At 62.0% G+C, this 14,731-nt stretch overlaps 1 protein-coding gene across 3 annotated transcripts in view; it reads right to left on the bottom strand.

Moving 5' to 3' along the window:
• STRN4 (striatin 4) overlaps positions 1 to 14,731 on the bottom strand; it is a 24,487-nt gene continuing 9,756 nt past the window's right edge. For 2 of the 3 annotated variants that reach the window (XM_037059188.1, XM_037059207.1), the window contains 14 exons: positions 12,539 to 12,736; positions 10,553 to 10,694; positions 8,188 to 8,347; positions 7,471 to 7,584; positions 7,036 to 7,151; positions 5,492 to 5,667; positions 5,348 to 5,395; positions 4,834 to 4,955; positions 3,596 to 3,766; positions 3,323 to 3,463; positions 2,827 to 2,925; positions 2,562 to 2,648; positions 1,085 to 1,279; positions 1 to 876 (listed from right to left, as the gene is read on the bottom strand). In XM_037059188.1, coding sequence (XP_036915083.1) covers positions 1,110 to 1,279; positions 2,562 to 2,648; positions 2,827 to 2,925; positions 3,323 to 3,463; positions 3,596 to 3,766; positions 4,834 to 4,955; positions 5,348 to 5,395; positions 5,492 to 5,667; positions 7,036 to 7,151; positions 7,471 to 7,584; positions 8,188 to 8,347; positions 10,553 to 10,694; positions 12,539 to 12,736 — 1,744 coding nt within the window. In that variant the 3' untranslated portion in view covers positions 1 to 876; positions 1,085 to 1,109. The remainder of the gene's footprint in view (positions 877 to 1,084; positions 1,280 to 2,561; positions 2,649 to 2,826; positions 2,926 to 3,322; positions 3,464 to 3,595; positions 3,767 to 4,833; positions 4,956 to 5,347; positions 5,396 to 5,491; positions 5,668 to 7,035; positions 7,152 to 7,470; positions 7,585 to 8,187; positions 8,348 to 10,552; positions 10,695 to 12,538; positions 12,737 to 14,731) is intronic. The other variant, XM_037059198.1, reaches the window with a different exon arrangement.

Consider the following 14,731-nt stretch of genomic DNA (forward strand, 5'->3'; position numbering starts at 1 on the left):
CATTTACTCCAAAGGGTTTACTTGAGGCAAGTTTCACATACAAGTCCAGGACAGAAAGGACAGGGCTCATAAACAGGGACCTGGAAGGGGCCCAAGGGCTCAGGGGGGACCCAAACAAAGAGTGAAATAAATAGAGGGAGAGAGCGGAGGGCCAGGAGAGGGGACTGACAGACTATCACATGGTGATAATGACACAGGGGCAGGAGGGAGGTTCATTAAAATCCCACTTATTTATACAGATATACAGGGTATTATGGGGACCCCTGGGGACCCCACTCCACCCTCCATGCCCCAGGGAGAGGGGCAAGAGCAGACCATCTCTCCCCATGGGTGGCCCGTGGGGGGCAGGGGGCTGCCCTTGTAGGAGTATTGGGGAGGTAGGGGCGAGCCTCCCCAGAGGGCCTCGCCTGCACCCCAGGCAGTTACTGGCCTTGGGGGTGCTGGGTAGTGTCTGGAAAGCTGAGCTGAGGGAACTGGAGGGGAGGGCAGTGGCCTGGGTGTGCTCCTGGGGCCGGTGGGTCTGGCTGGCTCCTCCCAGCACAGCTCCCACCCAGTCCGGGAGGATGGAGCGAAGGATGGGGGTTCAAAGACAGAGCCTGGCACCTTCTGGCGTCTTGGAAAAGCTGATTCCCAAGGACACCGGACCCTGGCTGCGCTGCCCCCAGAAAGCAGCCAGGAAGCCAGGAGTGGGTGTGGAGCAGAGACGGAACTCCCAGAGACCATCTTGGAGGGTGATTCCTGAAGAGTGCACCCCCCCAGGCTGGGTGCTGGGGGACAGCCACCTGGGGAAAGGGCCTTTAGCACCACCAGGCTTGAGGCAGGCGGGACGAGGCCGGGCCTCCAGGCCTCCGGGCCTCCAGACTGAGGTTGAGTCACCTGTGGAAGACAGAAGAAAGGGGGGACTGAACCATGACCTCCGGGGACAAGTGGTAAGGCAGCTGTGGGTCCCTCTAGGCCTCAGCTCCTCCTCTGAATGCTCAAGGACTACACAAGCAAAGGGCTGTGTTTGACGCCCCTTGGGGGTGAGGACACAGGAGGTTTCTGCCCCCCGGGGCCAAACCACTCCCTCAACCCAGCTCCTCACCTCACTCCCACCTGCCAGGTGGGCATCATACAAAGACCTTGGCCAGGGCATCGGCGCCTGCACTGGCGATGAGGGCCTTGCTGGGGTGGCAGGCGACGGCATGGATTGCCTCCTCGTGCTTCTTGCGGTGGGCCGTGATCTCCTGCACGCACGTTTTGTTGTCCAGGCTCCACAGACGCAGAGAGCAGTCGTGACCTGTGCAGGAGCAGAGCGGCCTGTGGCACCCGGCAGCGCCCCTCAGCCAGCCTCTCCAAGGCCTCGGGGTCCCACTCCCACCCACCTCTGCCCCAGCACCTCCTGACCCCCGCCTATCACCCATCCATCTCGGCACCACGTATTTACTGGACAATGGCTCTGTACTGGGCCCAGGGCACAGTGCACCAGATAGGCCAAACCCCCCAGCCCTGTGGTGTTGACACCCTGGTGTGGGAGGCAGTAAACAAGAAAACAGTGAACTGTGCCAGGCGGTCACACTCCTTGGTAAGCGTGAGGACAGAATGGTCGAGGGGGGAATCCAGGAGTGGGTTCTTCTGAGCAGTGGGGACAGTCAGGGAAAGGCCCTGAAGACGGACAGGAGGAGGAGCGCTGCACTGGCCTGAGCGGAGGTGCAGGGGAGGGTGGGAGGAGGAGGAGGAGGTCAGAGAGCTGGGAGCAGAATGGGCGGGGCCTTGGGGGCCATGAGCCACTGGAGGGAGACGGCCTGACTGGGACATTAGAAGGATCGTGTCAGCTGTAGGGAGGCCCATTCTTTCTTTGTCCCTTTCTGGGGGACCGGGGCGTATACTGAATCCCCTCCACCAGGGCTACACTTCTCACGGACCACACCCTCACCCGTCTCCTCGGCGACAGCTGCTGCCGTCCTGGGCGGAGAGCAGGACAGGGTGGGGCTGCAGCTGTCCACCGCCCTGCCGCACCACTCACACCTCTGCACACCTGCTCGCTCTCACCCCTCGCCAGTGAGTGGCACAAGCGAGTGGCAGCCGACCCCGCAGCAGGCTCAGCGCCCACCAGCACACACCCATCACCCCATGAGGGAGCTCCAGCCCCTTCTCCACCTGCCGAAGTCCCGCCCCGCCCCTTCGAGGCCTGGCTGCACAGTCGGTGGGGCTCAGTGCCCTCACCACTGAGAGCAGGGTGGCGACAACTGCGAAAGCTCACGAGGCCTGGGTCAAGGGCCTGAGGTCTGATGCCTGCGGTGGCAGTTACGTAAGCTCCAGGCCTGTACAACGGGGATGGGAGCACCAGCCTCGTGGGGTCCGTCAGACTCAGTGAGGTGACGTAGGCAGGTGCTGCCCACAGTGGGCTCCAAGTGCACCGTGCTCTGCCATCATGACTGTGACCACCTTCCTTCCTGCCACTGAGAGGTTCCCTGCCCAGCCCTCTGCGGTCCCCAGAGCACTGCTTCGGGGATGAGACCCGGGCCTGCTGGGATGGCACATGCCCTTGCTCCTCAGGAGCCATGAGGGTCCCAACTTACTTCCTGACATCAAGAACACGCCATTGGGGTCCACGGCCAGGCAGGTAACTGCGTCCAGGTGGGCAACCATGGAGTGCACGCATTTCCCTGTGGGAGAGGGGCGGCAGGTGACTGTCCCGCTCTGCGCCTTGCCTGGGAAGGTGAAGGGGCTGCAGGGGATGCTCAGAGCCTCCGGCGTGGACACCAGGGCTCCTGGGAATGGGCCTGGTCGACCCCTGCCTCCCACAGGCGCAGGGGCTGGGGAGCCAGGAAAGCAGGGCCTCACCTGTCCGGTTGTCCAGGAAGCGGATGCCTCTGTCGTCATGGGCGGTGATGGTGAGGGGCTGGTTTGGGTGACTCACCACCTGGTTGATCTGGGTTGGGCCTGGAAGGAAAGGCCAGGAGAGGAAGGAACATCAGGGGAAATCAGGGCACCAGGACAAAAGCGAGAGGAGGACCCTGCCCCCACACCCCCATCTCTGCCTGGATGAACAGGAGGTGGGGCACCGGCCGCACCCTTCTCCAGGCCAGTGCCATCTACACACTGGGTCCTGGGCCTGTCTTGGGGGGGTGGGCGGGGGACGACGGAGGCCGAGAGGGCCTGTTCGTGCTACCACCTGGGCTGACAGGCAAGGCCCTGACACGTTCCCTCCTCAGCCAGCCCAGGGGTGAGGTCTCTTCTCAGAGTCCCCGAGTGGGTGGGGAGCCATCTGCGGTTGACGGAGCCTTGAGGAGAATGGGGGCCCTGGGGACATTCGCATCCCAAGTCCAGGCCCTCTTACCGCTGCTCCCCTGGGACTCCAGCGTGAGGAGGGCACTGCCAGCCTCCAGGTCATACAGGACGGTGTCGCCAGAGCGGAAGGAGGCCACCACGTGGGCAGGCTCGGTGCTGGTGAAGGCCACTGAGGTGGGGATCCTGTGATCTGACGGGGCGGTGAGGGAAGGCCACCTCAGAGACCAGTTGGGGTACAGGAGTCACCTCCTCGGGAACCCCAGCTCTGCATGGCCCAAGTGAGGTGCCAAGGCCCCCACTGTCCCCACGTCCCACCACTCACCACTGGCTGTGGGGAAGGTACAGAGGCAGGTCGGGCTGCTGCTGCTGGGGTCCCAGATCCGGATGGTGCCGTCAGCGGAGCAGGAGGCCAGGCGCTGGGAGGCCGGGCTGAAGGCCAGGCCCCACACGGCATCCCCGTGGCCCTCCAGGACATGGCTCAGCACGCTTGGGTCTGCAGCCGCCGGAGGGAGAACATGGACCAGTCAGGGCACCGGCCCTGTGGTGGACAGCCTGGAGCACAAGCCCTGCCACCAGGTCGGCCAAAGCCGTCACACCGGCGGACCTGTCCCCATGGCGACTCGCCCTGGCGGCTGCTCATGCTCGACCCCTGGCTCTCCTGGGGAGGTTTGGGGTTCCCAGCCAGCCCGGCACAGAGGTTACAGAAAAGAGGGGTGTCCCCAGTCTCTGCTGCCCCTGGGCGCACAACAAAGACCGACCCAAAATGCACACTCCACATGTACCTTTTAAAGCTGAGTTAAGGGGGAGAAGGGACAATAGCGACTCCGGCCCGAGACCCGGCTCGAAGCCTGGGCCCCACAGGCTTGGCTGCCCTGCGCAGCAGCCCTCTGCTCGCTCCCTCTGCTGCCTCCCCAGTCACTCACGTCCCACACCGGCTCTGGTCAGGCCCTGCTGGCGCCCAACGGGTGGCAGCCCATTGGCTCAGCACACACGCTGCTGGCCACTAACCCCTGACCTTTCACAGGGCGAGGTGCTCTTGGGAGGAAGGCGCTTGCTCCTTGAGGGAGACGGAGCCCTACGCTCCATCAGGACAGGACGCCCCACAGAGCATAGGCATGGCCGACAGAGGTGCTGGGGAGCAGGGACCGCACTGGACATGGTTCCTTCTCCACTTAACTTTCAGAGGTGTCCCGAGAATGAAACGCAGATCCCTGCACGCTGGCCCAGCTGACTCCTCCCTTCTCCCCGGCCCTTCCCGGCTGAATGACACAGCTGCAGACAGAGCTCTGGGTACAGAGTGTGCCAGGGGCCACCAAGCCCTCACATGGGCCGGCCTCCACCCCAGCTGATTCTGGGCCAGCACAGCCCTCTCGTCCATCTGCAGTCACACACTGGGTCACGCCATTCTGCACTTCCCCAGGCTGGGTGCCCTGTCATATACCCACCCCCGCCCCTGCCATGTGGGGCCTGGGCAGAGGTTGCCTGTTTGTGCTAAGAAGATGAAGAGGCCCCAGTGGGCAATGGGTGGGGGAAGGGAGGCGGGTGAGGGGGCTGTCTCACCGTAGCCATCGTAGGGGTCCATGTTGAGGTCTGGAATCTTCCAGCTGTGGATACGGGCATCTGCCCCGCCGCTGTAACAGTATTCGCTGTTGCTGCCCACGGCCACTGCCAACACGGGGCCCCTGGAAGGTACAGAGGAGCGGGGGGTGGGGGGGACACGGGACACAAAGCCTCAGTGCTCACCCCTCTTAGTCCCTCTCCTAGGACCTCAACAGTGGCCTTTTTCAAGGGTGACCAGAAGGAATTCAGCCTCTGGGGCTCTTGCCATGCCCCCCGCAAGCTGCCTGTCCTCTGCCTCCCCCCACCCCCACGCCTGTCCCCTCTGTGGGGTGGGGGGAGGTAGAGGAAACCCATGCTGAGCGCCAGCTGCGCGGGCACTGGCAGCGTCTGTGAGCAGCAGGAGTGAGGGGCACGGGGGATGCAAAACTCCCACCACCCTGCTTCCCCGTCGGCCCCTGCGGTGGCAGTGAGCCGGCCAGGAGCCAGCCTGCCTTTGGGGGCACCCCCTCCCTACCTGTGAGCCCGGAAGGCATGGATGGGCTCCACGTCTAGTGCAGCATTCCTGTGGGGGGACAAGTGTCACCAAGAGCCCTCATCACCCCGTCCCCTGGGCCCAGATGCCACTCCCTGGTCCCCCACCCCTGGGCTGTGCCCTTACTTCTTGGCCGTGACGGCTTTCTGCAGGTTCCAGAGCTTGAGCGTGCCGTCCTCGGAAGCAGTGAGCAAAGCCGACTGGCTATGGTGGAAAGCCAGGGAACGGATGCCGTCATAGTGTGAGCGGAGGGTGAACTTGGGGTTCCATGTCTTCTTGAAGGCATCTTTGCTGTCGGACAGCTGGGGTGGGTGGGGAGCGGCCTCAGTGTCCCCTCTCCCACCCGGGCAGTCAGGCAGTGACATCCAGGACTCCAGTGACTTGTCCTTCTGCCGCCCAGCCCCGCACGAAGCACCCCCCACACTGGCCTCCAGACCCAGCTGCTCCCCTCCTCCTCCCAGCCCGGCAGCACCCCCACTCGCTTGGCAAGCCCTTCCCAGTTCAGAGGGGGCTGAGGAAGACGCCCAGGCCGGCCGCCTCAACACAGGCAGTGTTAGAAATTACAAATACACTGGCAGGGGCACCCAACAGTCCGCCAGCCTCTGTGGGGGTCAACAGGCTTTCCCAGGCAAGTGACAAGAATAAGCAGGGTCGTCACCAAACAAAGAAAAGGGACTGAGAGAGAAAACTACATGTGCCAAGCCCCCCAGGCGGAAGCAGCAAGGGTGGCCACAGGGGCCTGAGAGGAGGCCCAGGTGCAGAAATCCAGGGGAGAGCGGCTGGGCTGGGGTATGGAGACAGGGACAAGTACCCAGAGCGGGAAGCAACTGGGAGGCCAACTCCCAGAGACACTGCGCACACCCTGGGGAGTGGCAGTGCTGCTCTCTGAGGAGGGACCTTGGGGAAAGAAGCCACTGTCGGGCCAGCCTCGGTGCCCCGCCCCAGCTGGCCCTTCTGCACGTTCTTTAGGGCCGGACGATCTACCTGGTGTGGTGACCCCCACACTCACACATGCCCCAGGGGTGGGTGGGTCACACTCGGACCAGCTGCCCTGCTCAAAGTTCAGCTCTGGCCCCTCCCCAGCCTCCCAGCACAGTGCCCCGGACTGCGCTGGGACAGGGCACCAACCACCCCAGGCCCTGCCAAGAGCTCCACGCACAGGGAAATGCACACGCGCCTGACTCAAGCGTTCCCTGATGGCCTCGGGTCTCAGGCTGCGAATGCTGGCCCTAAGGTTCCTTCTCACTGCAGCCCCACATGCACCAGACCCGCCTGACTCTTTGGCTGTGGTGATTTATAACCACCTCCCCTTCTTCAAAGCGCAGCTCAGTGACAACTCTCTGCAGACTGTCTGGCCGGCCCACGATGCCCCACCCTGCCCCCAGCAGTGGTGTGTCCTGGACTTGAGGTGCGCCGAAGTGAGCTGGACCAGGAGGGAGCGACCCCTGGAGCAGGAGCCTAGCACCCTGATCCAGACGCAGGCTCGAGTCTTCTGGGCTCTACCACAACCCGTCTGTGTCGGCACCCCTCAAACAGCTTGAGCTGCGGAACACGCTCACGTGGTCCTCACGTGTAAGGGGCCAAGCACAGTGAGCGCGCAGTCAGTGCTCAGCTGAGGCGGCGCAGGACGCCCGATGAGGGCCGTTGGGGGCGGACCCCTGAGAACTTACATCACAGCTGAGGTCGTTGTCATTGGTGACGGTGAGATCTGCCAAGTCCCCCAGGCTCACCTCCCCGCCCCCGATAGTGTCCATGATGAAAACGTCTGAGGAGAAGCCAAAGGAACCTGGTGGGGGGAGGGGAGGGAGGGGGTAGAGAGGGGCCGGGAGAGAGCCAGAGGCAGAGAGAGGCAGAGAGAGAGATGAGGGGTGAGAAGCAGAGAGAGGACAAGATCAAGAATCACAGCTGGAAAGAGAGAGACAGGGAGAGACAGACAGGGCAGGACAGACAAAAAGAGGGGGAGACAGAGACAGACAGACAGACGACCTTTTGGGACAGGGAGGCTGCAGGCCAGGGGCCGGGCCAAGACCCTGAGAACACAGAAGCCCCGGGCTTAGCTCTACAGCCTCCCTCTGCCATGGGTGCCGGGGGAGGGGGCCTCTTACCTTCGTGTGGCCGGGGCTGGGGTGTGCCAGGAGGCGGGCCGGTCACTTTGGGGGGCAGCCCGTCCACATCCCGTAGGTCGGCCAAAATGCCCTGGAGTTTGACCCGCCGGCTTTCTGCAGGGAGGAGACAATGGGCAGGAGTCGCCCCCCAGTTCGACCCAGCCACGCACAGGTGACTCCTTCCCCACCACCGGAAGCCTCTCTTGTGCGGAGGTTGGGAAGCCCTGTCCCAGGCTGCACTGCGGCTCAGGGTGGCGAGGTGGATGGAGAGAGAGAGAGACACTGGGCTGGGAGCCTCAGCAGCCCAGCTGGCAGGGGCCTAGGTCTCTGGCCACGTTCCGTGACCCTGAGGGCCTCACAGCTCAGGAGTCGCAGGACCGGAGGGAGATGCAGCACTGCCCCGGCCACTCCTCCCCCGCCGGTCCCCATCCTGTTTCCTCCCAGGGGCCTGCCAAGAACTGGCCACACGTGCAGAGAAGGCTGGTGGCCCTGTTTCAGGAAGAGCCGGGCCTGCCTGCGTCCCCACGGGGATTTTCCAGGGAAGGGGTGAGGGCCCAGCCGCCGCCCGCCGCACAGGCCTCCTGCTCTCCCTGGGCCGCCCTCCCCTCAGGAAGTGTGTCCGTCCGGCGGAGACCCTGGGGCAGGATGCAGCTGCAGGTGGCCGAGTGTGCCCCCACCACCCTCCCTGGGGACAGCGGGCAGGAGCCCCCCACTCACCCAGCTCATGGTGGGGCCCCTCTCCAGCACATCGCCGAGGGCCTGGAGAGCCCTCCCCATCCTCTCCTGAGCCCAGGAAATCAAACTCGTTGATGGCATCCTCTGAGTCGTCCTCTTCGTCCTCGTCCTCCATTTCGGGCACCAGGGACTTGGCTGGCAGCTGAGGCGTGAAGGACACCAGACATGTTAGGGAGCTCATGCCCAGAGCCCAAGCCCCGGCATCTCCAGGGTCAGAGAAGCTGGGTTCCCTGTCCAGAACCATGGGGCTCCAGCCCCTGGCTCCCTCCACCAAGCCCTACATTGGTGGCAGGGCTCCCCCTGCTGGCAGCCCTCAGCAGCTGCTCCCATCTAGAGCTCACGGGGCCTGCTGTCCTAGCCTAGCTTTGCAGACCCCTCCCTAGGCCACCTCCAGCTGTGACCCTTCCTCTGGCTTTCCACTCAGGGCTCAGGCCCTTCCTGCCCCCCTAATCCCTACTCCCCCAACAGTGTTTCTCATGAAGAGAAGTCTGTGCAACAACCCGCTTCTGGGAGGGGGCCACGTGTTCGTGTCTGAGTGTGGAGGCGCCCAAGTAAGCGAGGACACACGGTGAACCCAAGAGTAAAAATGACAAACCCTTATCAAAAGCAGTGCCAACCTCTGCCTCATTCAGTGCACTGAGTAAGACTCACAGCGGTGACTCCACAACCCACGACGTGGAGAGCTTTCATTACTGTGACTGTCACTTCGTCATCACACACAAAGAAAAAGCAGATGAGCAAATCGAGCTCCTTGCCCCGGGCAGCAGGGCTGAGCCTTACACACCGAGACTGCTGTGGGCTGTGAGCTTCCCTGGGCTTCTCCAAGGCTTCCTGGGAACCTTTTAGATGGGCTGAATGTTTATTTTCTCATACAACCAGCACACGCTACTTCCAGAACGATAGAAGACAACACAGCCCCTCCACCCCTCCCCAGGCCCGTCCCCACATAGCAGACTTCCAGTGACAGGACTGTGATTTGAAAGGCCTGCCCGCAATTCCCAGAGTGGCTGTGGGCCTGACTGGGCGGCTTTGGGTGTCTGGTTCTCTTCGCTTGGTCTTAATGTCAGTTTTCCAGGCTAAACCCCGGAAACCCCAACACAGTAAGCCACCTGTGGGGTACGTGGGTTGGGGCAGTGAGAGATGAAAAGGCCTAAGGGAAGAGGAGAGCCTGTTTCTGATGGAGGTGCAGAGGGGTGTGGAAAGTTCCCAGAGGGGACGGAGGTAAGACCCGTACAGCAGTGACAGCCGGGCCGGGGCAGGAGGGACCGGGCGCGGTGCAGGGCAGCCACACCCTCGGGCCTGCCGCCGCTGGCTCTCCTGTGAGCCTGACTCGGGCGCTGGCTCCACGCACTCCCCTGACTTGGGGCATTCAAATGAGCTCCTAGTCCAGGAGGGACCCTGGGCTGAGCCACACTGGGAACACTGAAGAGTGGGGGTCAGGACAGACCCGGCCCCTCACAAGGATGGGGGTGGTGGGATAGAGAGCCACCGCCAGAGAAGGAGGACCCGGAGTGGTCCAGGTGAGGACAGGGGAGCCTCCAAGAGGCCCTGAGCCTGTGGAGGAAAGGAGCAAGGGTAAGTCAGGGAAGGCTCCCTGCAGGAGGGGGTATCTGAGGAGAGCTTTAAGAAAGGGTTCTCTGATGGGAAGCCAGATGAAGGAAAAGCTGTCCCCCGTGGCACCCATGCCCCCTGCTTCACAGGCACGCATCCCTGACCCCACTGTGGCATGCTCCTCCACACCCCTGCTGCCCCGCACGGCCGGCCCACCGAGGCCCAGACTGATGCTGACTGGACAGGAGGCTGCGCCGTGCTATGGACAGTGCTGTCGCCAGGGTGAAGTGTGGTGGCAGCCATAGCTTGCAATCAAGCTGAGGGCACCTGGGCTCCACCCTGCAGGCAGTGTCTCCAGAACTGACCCTGACAACCGCAGACTGGACGCTCACACCCTCCGCACTCCCCCCGAGCACCTGACCTGGCTCCAGGATGAGCCCTGGGCCAGCCCCACCGGCTCGGGGTGCCGGGGAGGGAAGAGTGGAAAGGCTGGAGCACCTGCCTCGTGGAGCCCAGGCGAAGGCTGGGGTGGGGGTGTCACACAGAAAAAGTATCTGAGTACCACTGCCATCGGGCTGGCCCGGAGGAGAGGGTGCTGTCGGACCAGGAGCTCGGGAAAGCCCTGGAGCTGAAGGAGGACACAGAGAGAACAGGGAGCAGGGTGGGCAGAGGCGGCCCGACAGTGACCTGCACTGCTGAAGGTTGCCCAGGCAGGCAGACGGTCCCCGTCCTGGCATTCTAAGCAGGGGGGTCCTCGGAGGAGGGAGGAGCTCTTCCTTCCAGCTCCCGCACTCACCTTCACACGCTGCTTCTTGTGCTGCACACTGTCCAGCTCGTCATCCTCGTCGCTGTCCTCGTCCTCGCAATTCTGCAGGAAGGGGATCTGCTCCAGCACTGAGCTGCCCGAGCGCTCCTTCCCGTCTTTGCCTGCTGCATTCCTGCCCACAGCAGGGGGCAAAGAGGGAATTAGTTCCGCCCTGTGCTGATGCTCAGGTGGGGGATGCCGAGGCGTGGTGGCCAGAGCCTGGACCCACGTCCCAGGGAGCAGAGCACCCCAGCCCCAAGGAGTCTTGGCTGTGATTGTGCACAGGGCCTCAGCCCCAGGGGCCGGCTAACAGATGCTCACCCAACTCACAGTCTGCATGGACCGCAGACCTGGCCCAACCCCGCACTGAGTTCCCACCCTGGGTTCCAGAGGACTAGCCCCTAACCCTGACCACATGTCTCCCATGTGTGCTGAGTCGGGGTGCTGGGTGAGAAAACACCACTGACTCAGCAGCCCCAGGTCCCACGGTCAGGGCAAACCACAAGTGCAGGCCAGGTGAGAGACGGTGACGCACCCGGCGGGGGGGGGGGGGGGGGGGGGGGGGAGGCGGACTAGTCGCCTGCAATGCTCGGGCCCCACAGCCAGCAGGGCCATGGCTGAGCCTGCGCTCTCCTCATGGACGGTGGCACTCCCGGTCCCACCTCCTGGTACTACCTCCAACTGAATGCCGAGTTGAAACAAAGGGGGGATTTTCCAAACCTGACTCCAGAGCAGAAAGGGGGTGGAATTCAGATAAATGCAAACATCCTCCCTTCCCGCCACTTAGACAAACTCCCTAGAGCAGGGTGTCAAACTCATGTTCACCGGAGGCCATACCAGCCTGGCAGTTGCCTTCAAAGGGCTGATTGTCACTTTAGGACTGTACAAATGTAACTGTTGTTAAGGAGGTGCCGGGCGGGCAAAACGAAGTGGAGGGCTGGATTCGGCCTATGGGCCTTGTGTTTTCGACCTGTGCTGCAAGAGTCTCTGTCAACCACCCAGTATCTGCTTACGGCCCAGGAGTCGGGGTTGCTTCCAGGTGGCCACACCCGCCACTCTCCCGGCCGCCAAGCACAGCCACCAGCAGAACATCTCTCTCCTCGGGTTTCCCTCCCACAACACCGGCTGCCCCCCCTGCCCCCCCCCTGCGTCTCTGGGGTCCTCCCCACCCCAGGCAGTGCTGCCCCAGCCGCACACACCCGCCCTGCGGTCCATCCCGATTTCTTTCCCCTCCCTCCCTCCGCATCCAGTCTTTCAAGTCCTGCCAACTCATCCTAAAAGTCCAATGAGAAGCTGACCACTTCGCAGCCCTTCACCTACCTAACACCCCCCAATCTCCTGCCTCAGGTGTCCCCCAACGGGCGGTCATGGGTCAGATGACATCATGCCCCGCTGGAAACCACTGGCTTCCCACAAGCCCAAAGTGGAATCCAAAGCTCCTTATCGCAGCCTGCGAGGCCCCATTTGAGCTGACTCCTGAGATCTCGGCCTCACCACAGCCCACAGGCCACAGGCCCCACATGCTCAGCCCGCCGCAGCCTCACGGGCCTTCCGGCTGGGTCCCAAACGAGCCAAGTCTCCTCCCTCTCAGCACCTTCACACTTGCTGTTCCCTCTGCCCAGAATTCTCCTGCTCCAGCCGCCCGTGTGGCTCACCCCCCCTTCCCACACCCCCCGCCCAACCGGCCCTCGGCACAGCGGTCCTGCCTGCCCCCCCAAGGCGGTGCTGTTCTCCTGTCCCTCTCTCACTACCCTTCCTCTTCCTCATAGCACCTAACGTCACCTAACACCGTAGGGTTCACCCTGACGAACAGCAATTACAGACAAGAAAGGAAGCTCCTCCTGGGCAGCGGCTGCTTTGCTCCCCGCCCGCTGCGGGAGGCAGAGGCCCGAGGAGCCCCACAGCACTGTGGCCACCCTGCCGTGGCCTCAGTCAGGAGGGAGGACGCACAGAGGCAGGGGCCTGCAGGATGCTTACCTCTTGATCTGCTCCTCGATCTGCTTCACCAGCAGCGACTCGCCTCCACTGAGCCCCCCAGGGCCCAGGGTGGCCCTGGGGCCCCCTTCGCTGGGCTCCGCGGCCCCATTGAGCTCCAGCGAGCGCCCCAGGAGGGACCGCACGCGCTTGGACCGCATGTCCAGGATGGTGTCCGTGTAGCCCACCTCTTCCAGGTACCTGCAGGGAGGCAGAAGCAGGGCGGCTCAGGCGCGCTGGGGCGTCTGCACATGCTGCGGCGTGTGTGAGGGACCCCTCCCTGGAGGAGCGGCGAAGGCTGCTGCACACCGGCGTGTAAACAAGCATGCCCCTGGCCCCGCTGTCGTCCCTTCGAGACGAGTGCCAGAGGCAGGGCTTCCACACCAGCGCTGTGCACAGACACTCGCCGCAAGGCTGTAGGGGAGGCACACACACGGGGCCAGGCTACAGGCACACCAACCCAGACAGGGGAGACACACTGGTCAGCCACAGGGACACTAGGCAGACACTACATGAGGGAGACCGCCCAGGAAAGATGGGCACAATAAATGGCTCAGCAAAAATGGCAAGTTACATGTTATGCACAATTCAAGTGTTTAAAAAAAGTGTTAATGGCCCAGGCTGGTGTGGCTCTGTGAATTGGGAACGGGCCTGTGAACCAGCGGGTTGTCAGCTGGATCCCAGTCACTGCACGTGCCTGGGGGTATGGGCTGGGTCCCCAGTAGGGGGCGCATGAGAAGCAACCAAAAAATAAAAAGCAAAAAAAGTGTTACTGAGTATGAGAGTATAGAACACATACAAGCACGTGGTGTGCTTACAGAATGCCCCCCAAGGCCAAGACAGGTACAGACTAAAGAGCAGTTAGTGACCTCTGGAGAATGGGGTTAGAAATTTAAGAGAAAAAATTTCTTAAAAAAACTTACTGATTAATTTTAGAGAGAGGGAGAGGAGAAGAAAAGAGAGGGAGAGAAACATCAATTTGTTGTCCACTTATTGATGCATTCATTGGCTGATTCTTGTATGTGCCCTGCCTGGGGATCGAACCCACCACTTTAGTGTGTCAGGACAATTCTCCAGCCAACCAAGCGACCCAGCCAGAGCTAGGAACTTTTCCAACTTCCTCTATTCGCTTACACAAATGAGCATTTATTACTACTGCAATTAAAAAACTGCAGCCAGCCCTGGCTGGTGTAGGTCAGTGGACTGAGCACAAACCAAAGGGTGGCCAGTCAGCGCACAGGCCTGGGCCGTGGGCCGGGTCCCCAGTCAGGGGCATGTGAGAGACAACGGATTGATGTATCTCTTGCACAATGATATTTCTCTCCCTCTCTTTTTCCCTGCCTTCCCCTCTCTCTAAAAGTAAATAAATAAAAATAAAAATAAAAAATTAAGGCCAACTGGGATTGGTCTAAAAGCAGAAAAAGGGGAAAATCAGTTACAGGTATCATTGGCTTCCAAAAAGGCGAGACCAGAGCCCCCTGCTCCCCAGGCGGCTCCCTGAAAGCCTTTTGTTACACGGCCCTGTCACTTTGGGGCCCTGCCCCTCCCACAGGAGACAGGACACCGTTGCTGCTGTTTCACTGCCTGTGCGGCACCTGTCTGACACTCCCTGCCCCACCACAGGAGGAGGAGGGCCCTGGGGGCCGACTGCCCAAGGTCACCCCTCAGACCCTCCCATTAGCTGTATGACCTTATACAACAGACCCCTCTCTGCACCTGGGCTCTCCCCTGAGAAAGTTAGGGGGATGAGCAGCCACACCCGCTGGGGACTGGGAGCGGGCGAGCCAGGTGTCTAGCACAGTGTCAGGCACACACGGGGGGGTGGGTAGCTTCGAGTGCTGCCGACTGCCACCGTTTCTCTGAGGTCTGCGCATGCTCTGAGTCAGCGACTGCCCTGCTGGACATTAGCTTAAGGAGATCAGAGACACAGACAAGCAGCTGCCCGATGTCTGTCACACTGTCTAGAGAAACACCTTTGACAAAGCACATAAGAGGGGGCTGGCTACAGAAAGCGATGACCACTCATGTCACCAACTAGTCAGTTCCTCAAACCACGCGCCGTAACTAACTCGTATGGGACAACAGTCACAACACCCAGCAGAGGCGATGTGCCACAAAATATCACAGAGGGGGAGCTCCTGTTTCTAAAACACACACACACACAGACCCAGAAACACAGGCTTGAAGAATTATGGG

Source organism: Sturnira hondurensis, unplaced genomic scaffold, assembly GCF_014824575.4.
Source record: "Sturnira hondurensis isolate 20B ecotype Veracruz unplaced genomic scaffold, ASM1482457v3 Scaffold0001020, whole genome shotgun sequence".
Classification (NCBI taxonomy): domain Eukaryota; kingdom Metazoa; phylum Chordata; class Mammalia; order Chiroptera; family Phyllostomidae; genus Sturnira; species Sturnira hondurensis.